This window comes from Micrasema longulum, unplaced genomic scaffold, assembly GCF_059751315.1.
Source record: "Micrasema longulum isolate JH-2025_06_02 unplaced genomic scaffold, ASM5975131v1 h1tg003373l, whole genome shotgun sequence".
Taxonomy (NCBI): domain Eukaryota; kingdom Metazoa; phylum Arthropoda; class Insecta; order Trichoptera; family Brachycentridae; genus Micrasema; species Micrasema longulum.
Genome location: NW_028280445.1, coordinates 13,691 through 30,180, shown reverse-complemented (window position 1 = coordinate 30,180; position 16,490 = coordinate 13,691). Strand labels below are relative to the sequence as shown.

General features: G+C 41.0%; 8 protein-coding genes across 8 annotated transcripts; 5 read left to right on the top strand and 3 right to left on the bottom strand.

The window, feature by feature from the left end:
• Window positions 1-155: 155 nt before the first annotated feature.
• Window positions 156-1,473, top strand: LOC148270828 (histone H3). The gene has a single exon (XM_088242172.1). It carries the CDS (start codon window positions 347-349, stop codon window positions 755-757), a length of 411 nt encoding a protein of 136 aa, XP_088098298.1. The 5' UTR covers window positions 156-346; the 3' UTR covers window positions 758-1,473.
• Window positions 1,474-1,557: 84 nt separating this feature from the next.
• LOC148270827 (histone H2A) lies at window positions 1,558-2,143 on the bottom strand. The gene has a single exon (XM_088242173.1). The coding sequence runs from the start codon at window positions 2,030-2,032 to the stop codon at window positions 1,658-1,660; it is 375 nt and encodes a 124-aa protein (XP_088098299.1). The 5' UTR covers window positions 2,033-2,143; the 3' UTR covers window positions 1,558-1,657.
• A 69-nt stretch (window positions 2,144-2,212) lies between these two features.
• LOC148270826 (histone H2B) lies at window positions 2,213-2,977 on the top strand. Its single transcript, XM_088242174.1, has one exon. It carries the CDS (start codon window positions 2,346-2,348, stop codon window positions 2,718-2,720), a length of 375 nt encoding a protein of 124 aa, XP_088098300.1. The 5' UTR covers window positions 2,213-2,345; the 3' UTR covers window positions 2,721-2,977.
• A 4,116-nt stretch (window positions 2,978-7,093) lies between these two features.
• LOC148270825 (uncharacterized) lies at window positions 7,094-8,482 on the top strand. Its single transcript, XM_088242170.1, has one exon. It carries the CDS (start codon window positions 7,672-7,674, stop codon window positions 8,362-8,364), a length of 693 nt encoding a protein of 230 aa, XP_088098296.1. The 5' UTR covers window positions 7,094-7,671; the 3' UTR covers window positions 8,365-8,482.
• A 460-nt stretch (window positions 8,483-8,942) lies between these two features.
• On the bottom strand, window positions 8,943-9,604 carry LOC148270824 (histone H4). Its single transcript, XM_088242169.1, has one exon. It carries the CDS (start codon window positions 9,429-9,431, stop codon window positions 9,120-9,122), a length of 312 nt encoding a protein of 103 aa, XP_088098295.1. The 5' UTR covers window positions 9,432-9,604; the 3' UTR covers window positions 8,943-9,119.
• A 195-nt stretch (window positions 9,605-9,799) lies between these two features.
• Window positions 9,800-11,112, top strand: LOC148270823 (histone H3). Its single transcript, XM_088242165.1, has one exon. It carries the CDS (start codon window positions 9,982-9,984, stop codon window positions 10,390-10,392), a length of 411 nt encoding a protein of 136 aa, XP_088098291.1. The 5' UTR covers window positions 9,800-9,981; the 3' UTR covers window positions 10,393-11,112.
• An 81-nt stretch (window positions 11,113-11,193) lies between these two features.
• Window positions 11,194-11,779, bottom strand: LOC148270822 (histone H2A). The gene has a single exon (XM_088242166.1). It carries the CDS (start codon window positions 11,666-11,668, stop codon window positions 11,294-11,296), a length of 375 nt encoding a protein of 124 aa, XP_088098292.1. The 5' UTR covers window positions 11,669-11,779; the 3' UTR covers window positions 11,194-11,293.
• Window positions 11,780-11,848: 69 nt separating this feature from the next.
• On the top strand, window positions 11,849-12,664 carry LOC148270821 (histone H2B). The gene has a single exon (XM_088242167.1). It carries the CDS (start codon window positions 11,982-11,984, stop codon window positions 12,354-12,356), a length of 375 nt encoding a protein of 124 aa, XP_088098293.1. The 5' UTR covers window positions 11,849-11,981; the 3' UTR covers window positions 12,357-12,664.
• The last annotated feature ends 3,826 nt before the right edge of the window (window positions 12,665-16,490 follow it).

Genomic DNA, 16,490 nt, shown 5'->3' with positions numbered 1-16,490 from the left:
TGTGTAAATTGTCAGTCAGCCAGCCTTTTACTTAGTATTATTATTATTTATTTATATGTTTATTATATTATCGATAATTTATTTTATTCATTTAATCATAAAATAGTTAGCCATCTCGCGATTCTCTATTCAAACAGTCAAACGAACGGGAACAAACGGAACGGACGGAAAGGGGGGAAGCGGACGGATGCCGCGCGGTCTTTTTGAATTGTCCAATCGGCGCCGTCCTGTCCCCCTCCACGGCGAAACGTATAACTTCGATAAATAGGAGCCATCTTCAAAAAGTGAGCGCATTCGTATAAACCTACTCCGCCCGGATAGTTTGAAACGGAAAAAATCAAATAAAATGGCACGTACCAAGCAGACGGCTCGCAAGTCCACCGGAGGGAAGGCGCCCAGGAAGCAGCTGGCCACCAAGGCGGCGCGCAAGAGCGCCCCCGCCACCGGAGGCGTGAAGAAGCCCCATCGCTACAGGCCCGGCACGGTGGCTCTCCGTGAGATCCGTCGCTACCAGAAGAGCACCGAGCTCCTCATCCGCAAGCTGCCCTTCCAGCGCCTGGTGCGCGAGATCGCCCAGGACTTCAAGACGGACCTCCGTTTCCAGAGCTCCGCCGTTATGGCCCTTCAGGAGGCCAGCGAGGCCTACCTGGTCGGCCTGTTCGAGGACACGAACCTGTGCGCCATCCACGCCAAGCGCGTCACCATCATGCCCAAGGACATCCAGCTGGCCAGGCGTATCCGCGGCGAGCGCGCTTAAACATCACCGCCGCCCCCCACCCAACAGCAACGGATGATGATTTTATAATGAATGTTGTATTATCATTGTCTTCGAACTTGGCTGCAGCACGATGCGTCTCTAAAATGGTCCTTTTCAGGACCGCCACATGTACATGATTAATTGATCGTTTCAACTTTTATTCGCTGCCGGGATTAATTTTATTTTTTATTATTATTTTTTTGTATTTTTACATAAAAAAAAATATAAAAGGAAAAACGTTAAGAGAAGTTATATAATTTTAAGAAGTCATGTTAAACATTATTGAGAATATGACACGTTTTTTTTCCCCCCCGTTAATCGTTAATATTAATAATAAATCTTTATTAACCGTAATATAGAACGCCATACGTACTAAAATGTATACACAGTTAAATGGCGGACTTATTGCCATTTGCAATTTCTTACAATCAACATTGTAAAATAGATATTTACATGGGTGTTCCTTTATTTTGAAAAAACAGCCTTCTATTTACACATATTATGTTATTTTTTTACTATGGATTATGTATGTATCTATGTATCCATCTATCTATCTATCTACCTACCTACCTACCTATATAAAATAGGAATTTATTAACACGGTAAAATAATAACAAAAAAAAAAACTGAAATAAAATGTACGGTAAAGTATTTACAATACATATCAATTACTTTATAAAAATAAACATTCAAATATATAATATTATAGATGTTTTTTTTTAAAAGAAATAATATAAATAATAATAATAATAATAATAATAAAATACACCTAACGGCCGGGACAAACGCATCGCAATGTGGCGGCCCTGAAAAGGACCTTTATTTATAATTTCATTTCGTCGGCAGGCAATCAGGCAATCGGTGGCGGTTATCGTGATACGTGGTGACGGAGTGCACGACTTAAGCCTTCTTCTCTGTCTTCTTGGGCAGGAGCACCGCCTGGATGTTGGGCAGTACACCTCCCTGGGCGATGGTCACGCCCGAGAGCAGTTTGTTAAGCTCCTCGTCGTTGCGGATGGCCAGCTGCAGATGCCTGGGAATGATCCTGGTCTTCTTGTTGTCCCTGGCGGCGTTGCCGGCCAACTCGAGCACCTCAGCGGCCAGGTACTCCATCACGGCGGCGAGGTAGACGGGCGCGCCGGCTCCCACCCTCTCGGCGTAGTTGCCCTTCCTGAGAAGCCTGTGGATACGGCCGACGGGGAACTGGAGCCCCGCGCGGTTGGAGCGCGACTTTGCCTTTCCCTTGACCTTTCCTCCCTTTCCGCGACCGGACATGGCGAACTGGGTTTGTCTTTAAAAATATACGAGCTGCACGGGCGAGAAGCGCGTGCGAGTGGCTGGCGGTGTTTGTGGTTCAAAATTCTAAGAGGGGCTTATTTACGCTGTCCACTGTGCGCGCGCCGCAGTCGGTCCCCCTCACCGCATTGGCGCGTCGCCGCCGACGGAGTGGGGAGTGGGGATAGGACCGGCCTTGCGGAACGCGCCGACCGAAGTGACAAAATGGGGTCGTCGAAAAATGATCAGCTATAAGCTACCGCTCGCTCCGCCGTATCGCCGCCTCAGCTAAGCTCGGAGAAAAAAATCGACAATGCCGCCCAAGACCAGTGGAAAGGCAGCCAAGAAGTCTGGCAAGGCCCAGAAGAACATATCCAAGGGGGACAAGAAGAAGTCCAAGCGCAGGAGGAAGGAGAGCTACGCAATCTACATCTACAAAGTGCTGAAACAGGTGCACCCCGACACCGGTATCTCCAGCAAGGCCATGAGCATCATGAACAGCTTCGTCAACGACATCTTCGAGCGCATCGCCGCCGAGGCGTCGCGTCTCGCCCACTACAACAAGAGATCCACCATCACCAGCAGGGAGATCCAGACGGCCGTCAGGCTCCTGCTGCCCGGAGAGCTGGCCAAGCACGCCGTCAGCGAAGGCACCAAGGCCGTCACCAAGTACACCAGCTCCAAGTGAGAAGTCACAGCCGCCACACACGACCATCATCTGCGCACTCTATCGCGCAAGAACAATAACAGCATAGACGACAAACAAAGGTCCTTATCAGGACCGCCAGATTATGACACGATTGCATTGTTACGATGTATTTTTTTATTTTATGTATACGCAAACAAACCGATTGAGATTGATTGCCTTACTTTTTTATATTGAATATTACGCAGGTACGCCTTTGTCCCGGTGGTGTATTTTATATATTATGATAAAATAATACTACACATATTATAAATATATTAAATGCACTTGTGATAGATAGATAGGTAGATAGATTTTATATATGTTTATTTCTAATAAGATTACACTCACCCGGCGCGAGAGAGTCACGTCAGTCAGTCTGCGGCCATCGCGTCGCGTCGCGTCGCGTCGTCACTAAAAAAAAGAAAAAAGAGATTTTTTTTTCATAGTCATCATTGTAATAATTATAATTATACATTTTTGAAGTTGTGTAAATACATCGAGAATTTGTTCGTTCAGGGAAGTGCCTGAAATTTTTTTTTTTTTTTTTTTTTTTATATTTTTGAAGCACTCACATAAACTATCGACTGTGAAATGTACATTTTGATAAAATGTGCCGTGCCTATCTATGGTAAAATTTAATCGAACCGTATTTAAGAAACTAAATATTATTATTACGTTTGTTTTTATTCCTTATGCTATTTATTTACGGCGCTATTTATTTGCGATGCTAATGAAAATGTATGCTATCATAAATCGACTTTGAATATTATAAAAAATACCATAATGAAAATACGCCAACGGAGCCTGCGTTTATTTTTTATTTACATCCACAGATGGCGATAATGCGTCGTTTTTACGCACTAACTATCGACAATAATGGCCCAGCGTAATCGTTGTTTTATTTACAATATTCGTATTCATTGAACAATATAATATGAGCGACATAAATATATATTAATTACACAGTACGGCGTTGATATATTATATATTTTTTGTAATAATACACGAGAGACATACCATGTACGCGTGCGGAAGAAGATTCAAAGTCATCATCATTTCAATCTGACAAATTAATAAACAATACGGGTTGAAATGTAACACGACGACAATTAATATTGATTAAATACCGGTACACACACTACACTTCACTAATTATTATTGCACCAATCATCGGGTAGGTAAATGCCTATTTAGGCGGGTACCGGGAATGAAATAATGAAAAGCAAGCAGTGGCGAATTCGGCGAGTACTTTTTTTCGTTTTGACACCGACCAACCCGCGTTAATATTTTCCGCGACAGGGCGGGCGGCCGGCCGGCCGGCCGACCTACCCCGAGATTCCGTGCACCGAGGTCCGAAGGTGACTGATTGGAAATTCGAATAGGATAATAATAAATATCCATTTAAAACACAGGATCATCTCAAATTAGTGCAGCGCGGGGAGCGCGGCGGAGGTGGCGGAACCAGCCGGCCAGCAGGACAATCGGGGGCGGGGGTAGGCGTAAGTACCTACTGTAATATATTATATTTTATTATAATATGACTATAAATCCTTCTCCGGTTCATTATATTACCTACTGAATTTTATTAATATACTATTTTTCTCTCTTTTTCTAATGCGGCAGTCCACTTGACTTTGATTTCGATAATTACAAAAACAATATTAACTGTCAGGTAATTAGTTAATACCTACATGTTATTACATACCTTTTTATGAAAACTAAGAAGAAGAAGAATAATTATTATTTACCTACTATGTGCGGTGACATATTATATTTATTGTTATTCATTCATTTACTTGCAATATAAGTAGTTGCCTAATTAATATATTATTATTATAAATCAAATTTCTCATTTGAAATTTGTGTTACTACTAAAATCGCTTTAATGAAATTTTATCGACTTCTCTTGGTTTAAAATCTTCTACTTATATTGCTTTTTCAAATTTTAAAGATTACTTGCAATACTTGTTATTCCTTCTTTATTTTTTCTTTTTTTTTCTCTGCTGCATTGGCATGTTTTTATACTTTTAAACTACTTTTAATTACTTATATTATATATGTAAATAAAATCAATATATTGCTGCTCTTACTATAATGTGAGTTTAATTTTGAAGATGTTTTTTAAATTGACCAACATTTACTGTCTTATATTTCACTTAAGGATTCTTCTCATCGTTTCTTTGAATCCCTTAAAATAAATATGTGTATATTTATGTTTTTCCTTTTTTTAAAAAATGTTATTACTATTTTAATTTATTTTTACATCTGAGCGTGTTTTTCATTCTTTATTTCAATTTTTAATTACTATTTCCATTTGTAAATACTCACTACAAACTACAAACTTTAAAATATCTTTTTTTTTCACTTAAATTTTCATTTTTAAACAACTTTCATTTATATTTTTCTTTTTCCTTCTCTTTTTTATACTTTCATAACATTAACCTTACATATAATTGCTTTATAATATGGAAAATTCACTGGTCCATTAGAATTAAGTCTAATTGTGTAAAATATTAAACTTTGTAACTGTACTGTATGTTTCCTAAATAAAAGAAAATAAAAATAATAAACGTTCAAAGAAAATATGTACTTATGTAATAAAAATATCATTTTTGTTTTTTTCGCGCGAAGCGAAAGCAAATTTACAATTTCTCAACAAATTGTTCAATTCAAATATGTAATATACTGTTTTTCTTGAATTGTATGTTGTCCATGCACTTATGTTTTATATATCTATCTATAATTTATATGTGAAAATAACAACGCGGAAGTGTTCGGATACTACGTTGACAGGTTATGAATAAATATGCAGATATATCCGTAGATGGATTATGAATTTACCCACATAGCAAATCATTTGACCGTAGGCCAGTTACAGGCATACAGACCGACCGTCGTCCGTGTCCCTCCACGATTATGAAAGGTGCCATCTGTTGAACGGGATAATGTTCAGCCGGCCATCGGGCAATCGTTGCTTATATTATTTTCTCATTTATAACAGATGGCGCTAGTTACTCATGATTGTGTAAAATATTTCATAATTGTTTTTTTATTTTTGCTGATGATTTATGATATGACTACTTTTGTGTTTACATAGGTTTTAATTTTACTATTCTATATTATATTAAAAAAATAAACAAGGGGTCACATAAATAATGTACTTATTGTGGCGTTGATGTGCTTGTTGTATTATGTAGCGTTTGTTTTTTGTTTCCCGTTGCCTTGTTTTGTTTTCTGTACGTGGTGTCAATAATGAACTTCCTTTTCAGATGATTCATTGGGAATATTATACCGTTTTATACACACCCTTCATAATAGCCAGCCATTCCCGTACAAATACTGTGTACTACTGTGCTATGCTCAGTGCCCATATTCGCTAGATTAATTCCTTAAGATAAAACATTATTTTATATTTAACGTAGATAAAAATTTACACGTCTTTCTCGGATTCAACTTTTATGCGAGCGCGTTGGTCATGGCTTTGATATATAATAGAGTGCATAATATAAATTTAAATTTGAATGTTTCCCGTGCAATTATCGCCCTAGATAATTTTTGCTTTACGATAGTTCCGCCGCGCTGGAAGTATCGTATTGCATAATATTCTATGCTATGTGTACGTTACGTTATAGAGCTTCTGTATTTCTAATTCGGAAGTTTAAAAATCTTTGTCTTATTTTGAGCTTCTATATTTCCTTTTCGGAAGTTTAAAAACCTCTTTTTCATTTTGGGAACTGAGCTTAAACTTTCAAAAGCTCAGTCAAACTTTTATAATTCATTTCAATTTGAAGGGCCGTCGAAATTAGCTTTTGAATCGACATCATCCACGACTGAACAAAATCTGAGACCGACAGAAACCGCAGCCTGAAAAATTTCACCGGACGACGCGTTGCCCTGCGTTGCGTCACGTCACGTTACGTTGCGCTACGTTACGTTACGTTACGTCACGTCGCGTCGCGTCACATTGCATTCCTTTACGTTCGTTGTGGACTTTTTTTTTTTTTTTTTTTTTTTTTTTTTATTCTCTTCTCTTCTCTTTTCTTTCTTCTTTCATCTTTCTTCTTTCTCTCCCTTCCTCCCCCCCATCTGTGTCTCTGATTTTTTTTTTTTTTTTCATTTTAATTACATTTTTCTCAAATGGAATTGTTCCCATAATAAAATTACAGATTGCCACTAAGAAAAACGTAACAAAAAAAATATACATACAACATAATATTATAATAATTATACATATAATTGTATAATATATATTTTGTTTACATAAATACATATTTACTTTTATTTAAATGCTTATATCATCACCTACATGTCTTATTCCTTTTACATCGTCTCCATCGGCAGCCGGGCCGGACCAGCTCGATCTCTCTCCGCGCCCGCCTCTCGAACTCGGAAGTTATATCTGTAGGTCCGCTAGCGCGCGCTTGTGTGTGTTACGATCGGCCACTTCGGGGCCCCGGTGCCGGGGGCCGCGGCCGCCCCTGTCGCCCACCGCCGCCTCGGACTGCGGCCCGGGCTCTCCCCCGAGAGGTCGGTGCCCCCCCGGAGCCCCAACTTGCCGGGGAGACGGATTCGCGCCCGCTTTTCCGCCGCCCAACGCTGCCGCCCTCGCGCATTTGCGCCTCCGAATGTCCGCACCTCCGCGCGCCCGGGGCCCGGGCCCCCGGCGACGCCGCGCGACGACGGCGAGACCTCCCGCGCGGAGGATCCCCTCATTCCGGAGGGTCCCAGCCTCGGGGCTGCGCCCCCGCGACGCCTTTTGTCCGACCGCCTAAGCATAAATGACAACACTTTTCATCGGCAAAATCGACAAGCGCGCGTAGCCCGACTGCGACACGGTACAAATTATTTTCGAGTACAGAATTTCGCGCGATTAGGGCGCCATCAAACGGTGACTTTTTGCCACACTCGCTTTTTTCGTGTGATTATCGGCAGAGAATATCTACAGCAGAAGATGGCAGACACAGCAGCGCCAGCGGCAGCGTCCCCCCTCCCGGCGACTCCGGCCAAGAAGGCGAAGGCTTCGGCCGCCGCCTCCAAAAAACCGAAGGCGAAGCCCTCTCACCCCAAGACCTCCGAGATGGTGAACAACGCGATAAAGGAGCTCAAGGAGCGCGGCGGCTCCTCCCTGCAGGCGATCAAGAAGTACATCTCCGCCAACTACAAGGTCGACGCCGACAAGCTCGCCCCCTTCATCAAGAAGTACCTCAAGGGGGCCGTCGAGTCCGGCGCCCTCGTCCAGACCAAGGGGAAGGGAGCATCCGGATCCTTCAAGCTGGAAGCTAGCAAGGCGAAGGCGTCCGCCGGAGGTGCCAAGAAGAAGAAGCCCGCCGCGGCCGCGTCCAAGAAGCGCTCCACCCCCGCGAAGGAGAGGAAGCCGGCCGCCGACAAGTCCGCCTCCTCCTCGGCCGCCTCGAAGAAGAAGCCCGCCAAGAAGGCGGCCGCTCCGGCCAAGGCCAAGAAGGCCGCCGCCTCGCCCGCAAAGAAGGCCGCCGCGAAGAAAGCCGCGCCCGCCAAGGCCAAGAGCCCGACCAAGGCCAAGAAGACCGCCAAGCCTCCCACCAAGAAGCCGAAGGCGCCCAAGCCAAAGAAGGCGGCCGCCCCGAAAGCCAAGCCCGCGGCGAAAAAGGCCGCCCCGAAGAAGTAGGCGGTGACAACGACGACGACGCCGGCGAGTCTACGACTATTATTATTCTTATCCCCTTCCCGAATCGGAAGACGGCGGGGGTTGATGGACACCGTAATTTTGAGGAGTTAAAAAGCCCTTGTCAGGGCTACCATATGCGCTCTCTATGTCGAATCGTCGGTTAGCTAGCCAGCCAGCTTCGTGCATTTATTTTATTAAATTTAAAAGTAATAGAATACCTACATAATAATATTATTTATGTCATGATGGGTATTTATTATTATTTTTTTTTTTTTAATGAGAATATAAGTAAACATAGACAATTTGGTAAATAATATTTCACTTGAAAGTTGTGAGACTTTTCTTTTATAATATATGACATATTATTTTTATTCACATTTTAATGCAAAAAAAAAAAAAAAATATCTCATCATCAGAAGAGAGAATAAGTTTATAATCCAACTTGTGACGGTACGAAACCGACGAGTATTGAGTTATTAATATTTTACTTCATCAATCTCGTATATTATTATTTTTTTTTTTTAATATTATAAATTAAATAATCATTTGATAATTATTATTATTATTATTATTATGTATTTCTTTTTCAAAAGCATTTCTATCATATTATTATTATTTTTCAGATGCACGGCCGGCTAACAGAACGGGACCGACTGACTGACCGACGAGGCGATTGTTGGCCCTGACAAGGGCCGTTTTTTAATCGTGTGGATGGTTGTCGGAAACGGGCAGGCGAGTTGAAGACATTTTCTTTTTTAACCTCCGAAACCGTACAGGGTGCGGCCCTGGCGCTTGAGGGCGTAGACGACGTCCATGGCGGTGACAGTCTTCCTCTTAGCGTGCTCGGTGTAGGTGACAGCGTCTCTGATAACGTTCTCAAGGAACACCTTCAGCACCCCGCGTGTCTCCTCGTAGATCAGGCCGGATATGCGCTTGACTCCGCCGCGACGAGCCAGACGGCGAATGGCGGGCTTCGTGATACCCTGGATGTTATCACGCAGAACCTTCCTGTGACGCTTGGCGCCTCCTTTTCCCAGGCCTTTTCCTCCCTTTCCGCGACCGGTCATTCTCGCAAGTGGTTTTCTTCAAATATTCTCAAAAACAAAACTCGAGAGCACGGCGTGCGACCGTGCCGGACAGTGAACTGTGAGTGAGTGTGCTGAAATTTTTACGGACGCTCTATTTAAGCTCTTCGTAGACGCCTGCGTCTCCCCTGCCGAGTCACGACGCGCACGCACACGAACACGCTACGTGGACAGTCCGTCAACCGCCGTGTAAATTGTCAGTCAGCCAGCCTTTTACTTAGTATTATTATTATTTATTTATATGTTTATTATATTATCGATAATTTATTTTATTCATTTAATCATAAAATAGTTAGCCATCTCGCGATTCTCTATTCAAACAGTCAAACGAACGGGAACAAACGGAACGGACGGAAAGGGGGGAAGCGGACGGATGCCGCGCGGTCTTTTTGAATTGTCCAATCGGCGCCGTCCTGTCCCCCTCCACGGCGAAACGTATAACTTCGATAAATAGGAGCCATCTTCAAAAAGTGAGCGCATTCGTATAAACCTACTCCGCCCGGATAGTTTGAAACGGAAAAAATCAAATAAAATGGCACGTACCAAGCAGACGGCTCGCAAGTCCACCGGAGGGAAGGCGCCCAGGAAGCAGCTGGCCACCAAGGCGGCGCGCAAGAGCGCCCCCGCCACCGGAGGCGTGAAGAAGCCCCATCGCTACAGGCCCGGCACGGTGGCTCTCCGTGAGATCCGTCGCTACCAGAAGAGCACCGAGCTCCTCATCCGCAAGCTGCCCTTCCAGCGCCTGGTGCGCGAGATCGCCCAGGACTTCAAGACGGACCTCCGTTTCCAGAGCTCCGCCGTTATGGCCCTTCAGGAGGCCAGCGAGGCCTACCTGGTCGGCCTGTTCGAGGACACGAACCTGTGCGCCATCCACGCCAAGCGCGTCACCATCATGCCCAAGGACATCCAGCTGGCCAGGCGTATCCGCGGCGAGCGCGCTTAAACATCACCGCCGCCCCCCACCCAACAGCAACGGATGATGATTTTATAATGAATGTTGTATTATCATTGTCTTCGAACTTGGCTGCAGCACGATGCGTCTCTAAAATGGTCCTTTTCAGGACCGCCACATGTACATGATTAATTGATCGTTTCAACTTTTATTCGCTGCCGGGATTAATTTTATTTTTTATTATTATTTTTTTGTATTTTTACATAAAAAAAAATATAAAAGGAAAAACGTTAAGAGAAGTTATATAATTTTAAGAAGTCATGTTAAACATTATTGAGAATATGACACGTTTTTTTTCCCCCCCGTTAATCGTTAATATTAATAATAAATCTTTATTAACCGTAATATAGAACGCCATACGTACTAAAATGTATACACAGTTAAATGGCGGACTTATTGCCATTTGCAATTTCTTACAATCAACATTGTAAAATAGATATTTACATGGGTGTTCCTTTATTTTGAAAAAACAGCCTTCTATTTACACATATTATGTTATTTTTTTACTATGGATTATGTATGTATCTATGTATCCATCTATCTATCTATCTACCTACCTACCTACCTATATAAAATAGGAATTTATTAACACGGTAAAATAATAACAAAAAAAAAAAACTGAAATAAAATGTACGGTAAAGTATTTACAATACATATCAATTACTTTATAAAAATAAACATTCAAATATATAATATTATAGATGTTTTTTTTTAAAAGAAATAATATAAATAATAATAATAATAATAATAATAAAATACACCTAACGGCCGGGACAAACGCATCGCAATGTGGCGGCCCTGAAAAGGACCTTTATTTATAATTTCATTTCGTCGGCAGGCAATCAGGCAATCGGTGGCGGTTATCGTGATACGTGGTGACGGAGTGCACGACTTAAGCCTTCTTCTCTGTCTTCTTGGGCAGGAGCACCGCCTGGATGTTGGGCAGTACACCTCCCTGGGCGATGGTCACGCCCGAGAGCAGTTTGTTAAGCTCCTCGTCGTTGCGGATGGCCAGCTGCAGATGCCTGGGAATGATCCTGGTCTTCTTGTTGTCCCTGGCGGCGTTGCCGGCCAACTCGAGCACCTCAGCGGCCAGGTACTCCATCACGGCGGCGAGGTAGACGGGCGCGCCGGCTCCCACCCTCTCGGCGTAGTTGCCCTTCCTGAGAAGCCTGTGGATACGGCCGACGGGGAACTGGAGCCCCGCGCGGTTGGAGCGCGACTTTGCCTTTCCCTTGACCTTTCCTCCCTTTCCGCGACCGGACATGGCGAACTGGGTTTGTCTTTAAAAATATACGAGCTGCACGGGCGAGAAGCGCGTGCGAGTGGCTGGCGGTGTTTGTGGTTCAAAATTCTAAGAGGGGCTTATTTACGCTGTCCACTGTGCGCGCGCCGCAGTCGGTCCCCCTCACCGCATTGGCGCGTCGCCGCCGACGGAGTGGGGAGTGGGGATAGGACCGGCCTTGCGGAACGCGCCGACCGAAGTGACAAAATGGGGTCGTCGAAAAATGATCAGCTATAAGCTACCGCTCGCTCCGCCGTATCGCCGCCTCAGCTAAGCTCGGAGAAAAAAATCGACAATGCCGCCCAAGACCAGTGGAAAGGCAGCCAAGAAGTCTGGCAAGGCCCAGAAGAACATATCCAAGGGGGACAAGAAGAAGTCCAAGCGCAGGAGGAAGGAGAGCTACGCAATCTACATCTACAAAGTGCTGAAACAGGTGCACCCCGACACCGGTATCTCCAGCAAGGCCATGAGCATCATGAACAGCTTCGTCAACGACATCTTCGAGCGCATCGCCGCCGAGGCGTCGCGTCTCGCCCACTACAACAAGAGATCCACCATCACCAGCAGGGAGATCCAGACGGCCGTCAGGCTCCTGCTGCCCGGAGAGCTGGCCAAGCACGCCGTCAGCGAAGGCACCAAGGCCGTCACCAAGTACACCAGCTCCAAGTGAGAAGTCACAGCCGCCACACACGACCATCATCTGCGCACTCTATCGCGCAAGAACAATAACAGCATAGACGACAAACAAAGGTCCTTATCAGGACCGCCAGATTATGACACGATTGCATTGTTACGATGTATTTTTTTATTTTATGTATACGCAAACAAACCGATTGAGATTGATTGCCTTACTTTTTTATATTGAATATTACGCAGGTACGCCTTTGTCCCGGTGGTGTATTTTATATATTATGATAAAATAATACTACACATATTATAAATATATTAAATGCACTTGTGATAGATAGATAGGTAGATAGATTTTATATATGTTTATTTCTAATAAGATTACACTCACCCGGCGCGAGAGAGTCACGTCAGTCAGTCTGCGGCCATCGCGTCGCGTCGCGTCGCGTCGTCACTAAAAAAAAGAAAAAAGAGATTTTTTTTTCATAGTCATCATTGTAATAATTATAATTATACATTTTTGAAGTTGTGTAAATACATCGAGAATTTGTTCGTTCAGGGAAGTGCCTGAAATTTTTTTTTTTATTTTTTTTTTTATATTTTTGAAGCACTCACATAAACTATCGACTGTGAAATGTACATTTTGATAAAATGTGCCGTGCCTATCTATGGTAAAATTTAATCGAACCGTATTTAAGAAACTAAATATTATTATTACGTTTGTTTTTATTCCTTATGCTATTTATTTACGGCGCTATTTATTTGCGATGCTAATGAAAATGTATGCTATCATAAATCGACTTTGAATATTATAAAAAATACCATAATGAAAATACGCCAACGGAGCCTGCGTTTATTTTTTATTTACATCCACAGATGGCGATAATGCGTCGTTTTTACGCACTAACTATCGACAATAATGGCCCAGCGTAATCGTTGTTTTATTTACAATATTCGTATTCATTGAACAATATAATATGAGCGACATAAATATATATTAATTACACAGTACGGCGTTGATATATTATATATTTTTTGTAATAATACACGAGAGACATACCATGTACGCGTGCGGAAGAAGATTCAAAGTCATCATCATTTCAATCTGACAAATTAATAAACAATACGGGTTGAAATGTAACACGACGACAATTAATATTGATTAAATACCGGTACACACACTACACTTCACTAATTATTATTGCACCAATCATCGGGTAGGTAAATGCCTATTTAGGCGGGTACCGGGAATGAAATAATGAAAAGCAAGCAGTGGCGAATTCGGCGAGTACTTTTTTTCGTTTTGACACCGACCAACCCGCGTTAATATTTTCCGCGACAGGGCGGGCGGCCGGCCGGCCGGCCGACCTACCCCGAGATTCCGTGCACCGAGGTCCGAAGGTGACTGATTGGAAATTCGAATAGGATAATAATAAATATCCATTTAAAACACAGGATCATCTCAAATTAGTGCAGCGCGGGGAGCGCGGCGGAGGTGGCGGAACCAGCCGGCCAGCAGGACAATCGGGGGCGGGGGTAGGCGTAAGTACCTACTGTAATATATTATATTTTATTATAATATGACTATAAATCCTTCTCCGGTTCATTATATTACCTACTGAATTTTATTAATATACTATTTTTCTCTCTTTTTCTAATGCGGCAGTCCACTTGACTTTGATTTCGATAATTACAAAAACAATATTAACTGTCAGGTAATTAGTTAATACCTACATGTTATTACATACCTTTTTATGAAAACTAAGAAGAAGAAGAATAATTATTATTTACCTACTATGTGCGGTGACATATTATATTTATTGTTATTCATTCATTTACTTGCAATATAAGTAGTTGCCTAATTAATATATTATTATTATAAATCAAATTTCTCATTTGAAATTTGTGTTACTACTAAAATCGCTTTAATGAAATTTTATCGACTTCTCTTGGTTTAAAATCTTCTACTTATATTGCTTTTTCAAATTTTAAAGATTACTTGCAATACTTGTTATTCCTTCTTTATTTTTTCTTTTTTTTTCTCTGCTGCATTGGCATGTTTTTATACTTTTAAACTACTTTTAATTACTTATATTATATATGTAAATAAAATCAATATATTGCTGCTCTTACTATAATGTGAGTTTAATTTTGAAGATGTTTTTTAAATTGACCAACATTTACTGTCTTATATTTCACTTAAGGATTCTTCTCATCGTTTCTTTGAATCCCTTAAAATAAATATGTGTATATTTATGTTTTTCCTTTTTTTAAAAAATGTTATTACTATTTTAATTTATTTTTACATCTGAGCGTGTTTTTCATTCTTTATTTCAATTTTTAATTACTATTTCCATTTGTAAATACTCACTACAAACTACAAACTTTAAAATATCTTTTTTTTTCACTTAAATTTTCATTTTTAAACAACTTTCATTTATATTTTTCTTTTTCCTTCTCTTTTTTATACTTTCATAACATTAACCTTACATATAATTGCTTTATAATATGGAAAATTCACTGGTCCATTAGAATTAAGTCTAATTGTGTAAAATATTAAACTTTGTAACTGTACTGTATGTTTCCTAAATAAAAGAAAATAAAAATAATAAACGTTCAAAGAAAATATGTACTTATGTAATAAAAATATCATTTTTGTTTTTTTCGCGCGAAGCGAAAGCAAATTTACAATTTCTCAACAAATTGTTCAATTCAAATATGTAATATACTGTTTTTCTTGAATTGTATGTTGTCCATGCACTTATGTTTTATATATCTATCTATAATTTATATGTGAAAATAACAACGCGGAAGTGTTCGGATACTACGTTGACAGGTTATGAATAAATATGCAGATATATCCGTAGATGGATTATGAATTTACCCACATAGCAAATCATTTGACCGTAGGCCAGTTACAGGCATACAGACCGACCGTCGTCCGTGTCCCTCCACGATTATGAAAGGTGCCATCTGTTGAACGGGATAATGTTCAGCCGGCCATCGGGCAATCGTTGCTTATATTATTTTCTCATTTATAACAGATGGCGCTAGTTACTCATGATTGTGTAAAATATTTCATAATTGTTTTTTTATTTTTGCTGATGATTTATGATATGACTACTTTTGTGTTTACATAGGTTTTAATTTTACTATTCTATATTATATTAAAAAAATAAACAAGGGGTCACATAAATAATGTACTTATTGTGGCGTTGATGTGCTTGTTGTATTATGTAGCGTTTGTTTTTTGTTTCCCGTTGCCTTGTTTTGTTTTCTGTACGTGGTGTCAATAATGAACTTCCTTTTCAGATGATTCATTGGGAATATTATACCGTTTTATACACACCCTTCATAATAGCCAGCCATTCCCGTACAAATACTGTGTACTACTGTGCTATGCTCAGTGCCCATATTCGCTAGATTAATTCCTTAAGATAAAACATTATTTTATATTTAACGTAGATAAAAATTTACACGTCTTTCTCGGATTCAACTTTTATGCGAGCGCGTTGGTCATGGCTTTGATATATAATAGAGTGCATAATATAAATTTAAATTTGAATGTTTCCCGTGCAATTATCGCCCTAGATAATTTTTGCTTTACGATAGTTCCGCCGCGCTGGAAGTATCGTATTGCATAATATTCTATGCTATGTGTACGTTACGTTATAGAGCTTCTGTATTTCTAATTCGGAAGTTTAAAAATCTTTGTCTTATTTTGAGCTTCTATATTTCCTTTTCGGAAGTTTAAAAACCTCTTTTTCATTTTGGGAACTGAGCTTAAACTTTCAAAAGCTCAGTCAAACTTTTATAATTCATTTCAATTTGAAGGGCCGTCGAAATTAGCTTTTGAATCGACATCATCCACGACTGAACAAAATCTGAGACCGACAGAAACCGCAGCCTGAAAAATTTCACCGGACGACGCGTTGCCCTGCGTTGCGTCACGTCACGTTACGTTGCGCTACGTTACGTTACGTTACGTCACGTCGCGTCGCGTCACATTGCATTCCTTTACGTTCGTTGTGGACTTTTTTTTTTTTTTTTTTTTTTTTTTTTTATTCTCTTCTCTTCTCTTTTCTTTCTTCTTTCATCTTTCTTCTTTCTCTCCCTTCCTCCCCCCCATCTGTGTCTCTGATTTTTTTTTTTTTTTTCATTTTAATTACATTTTTCT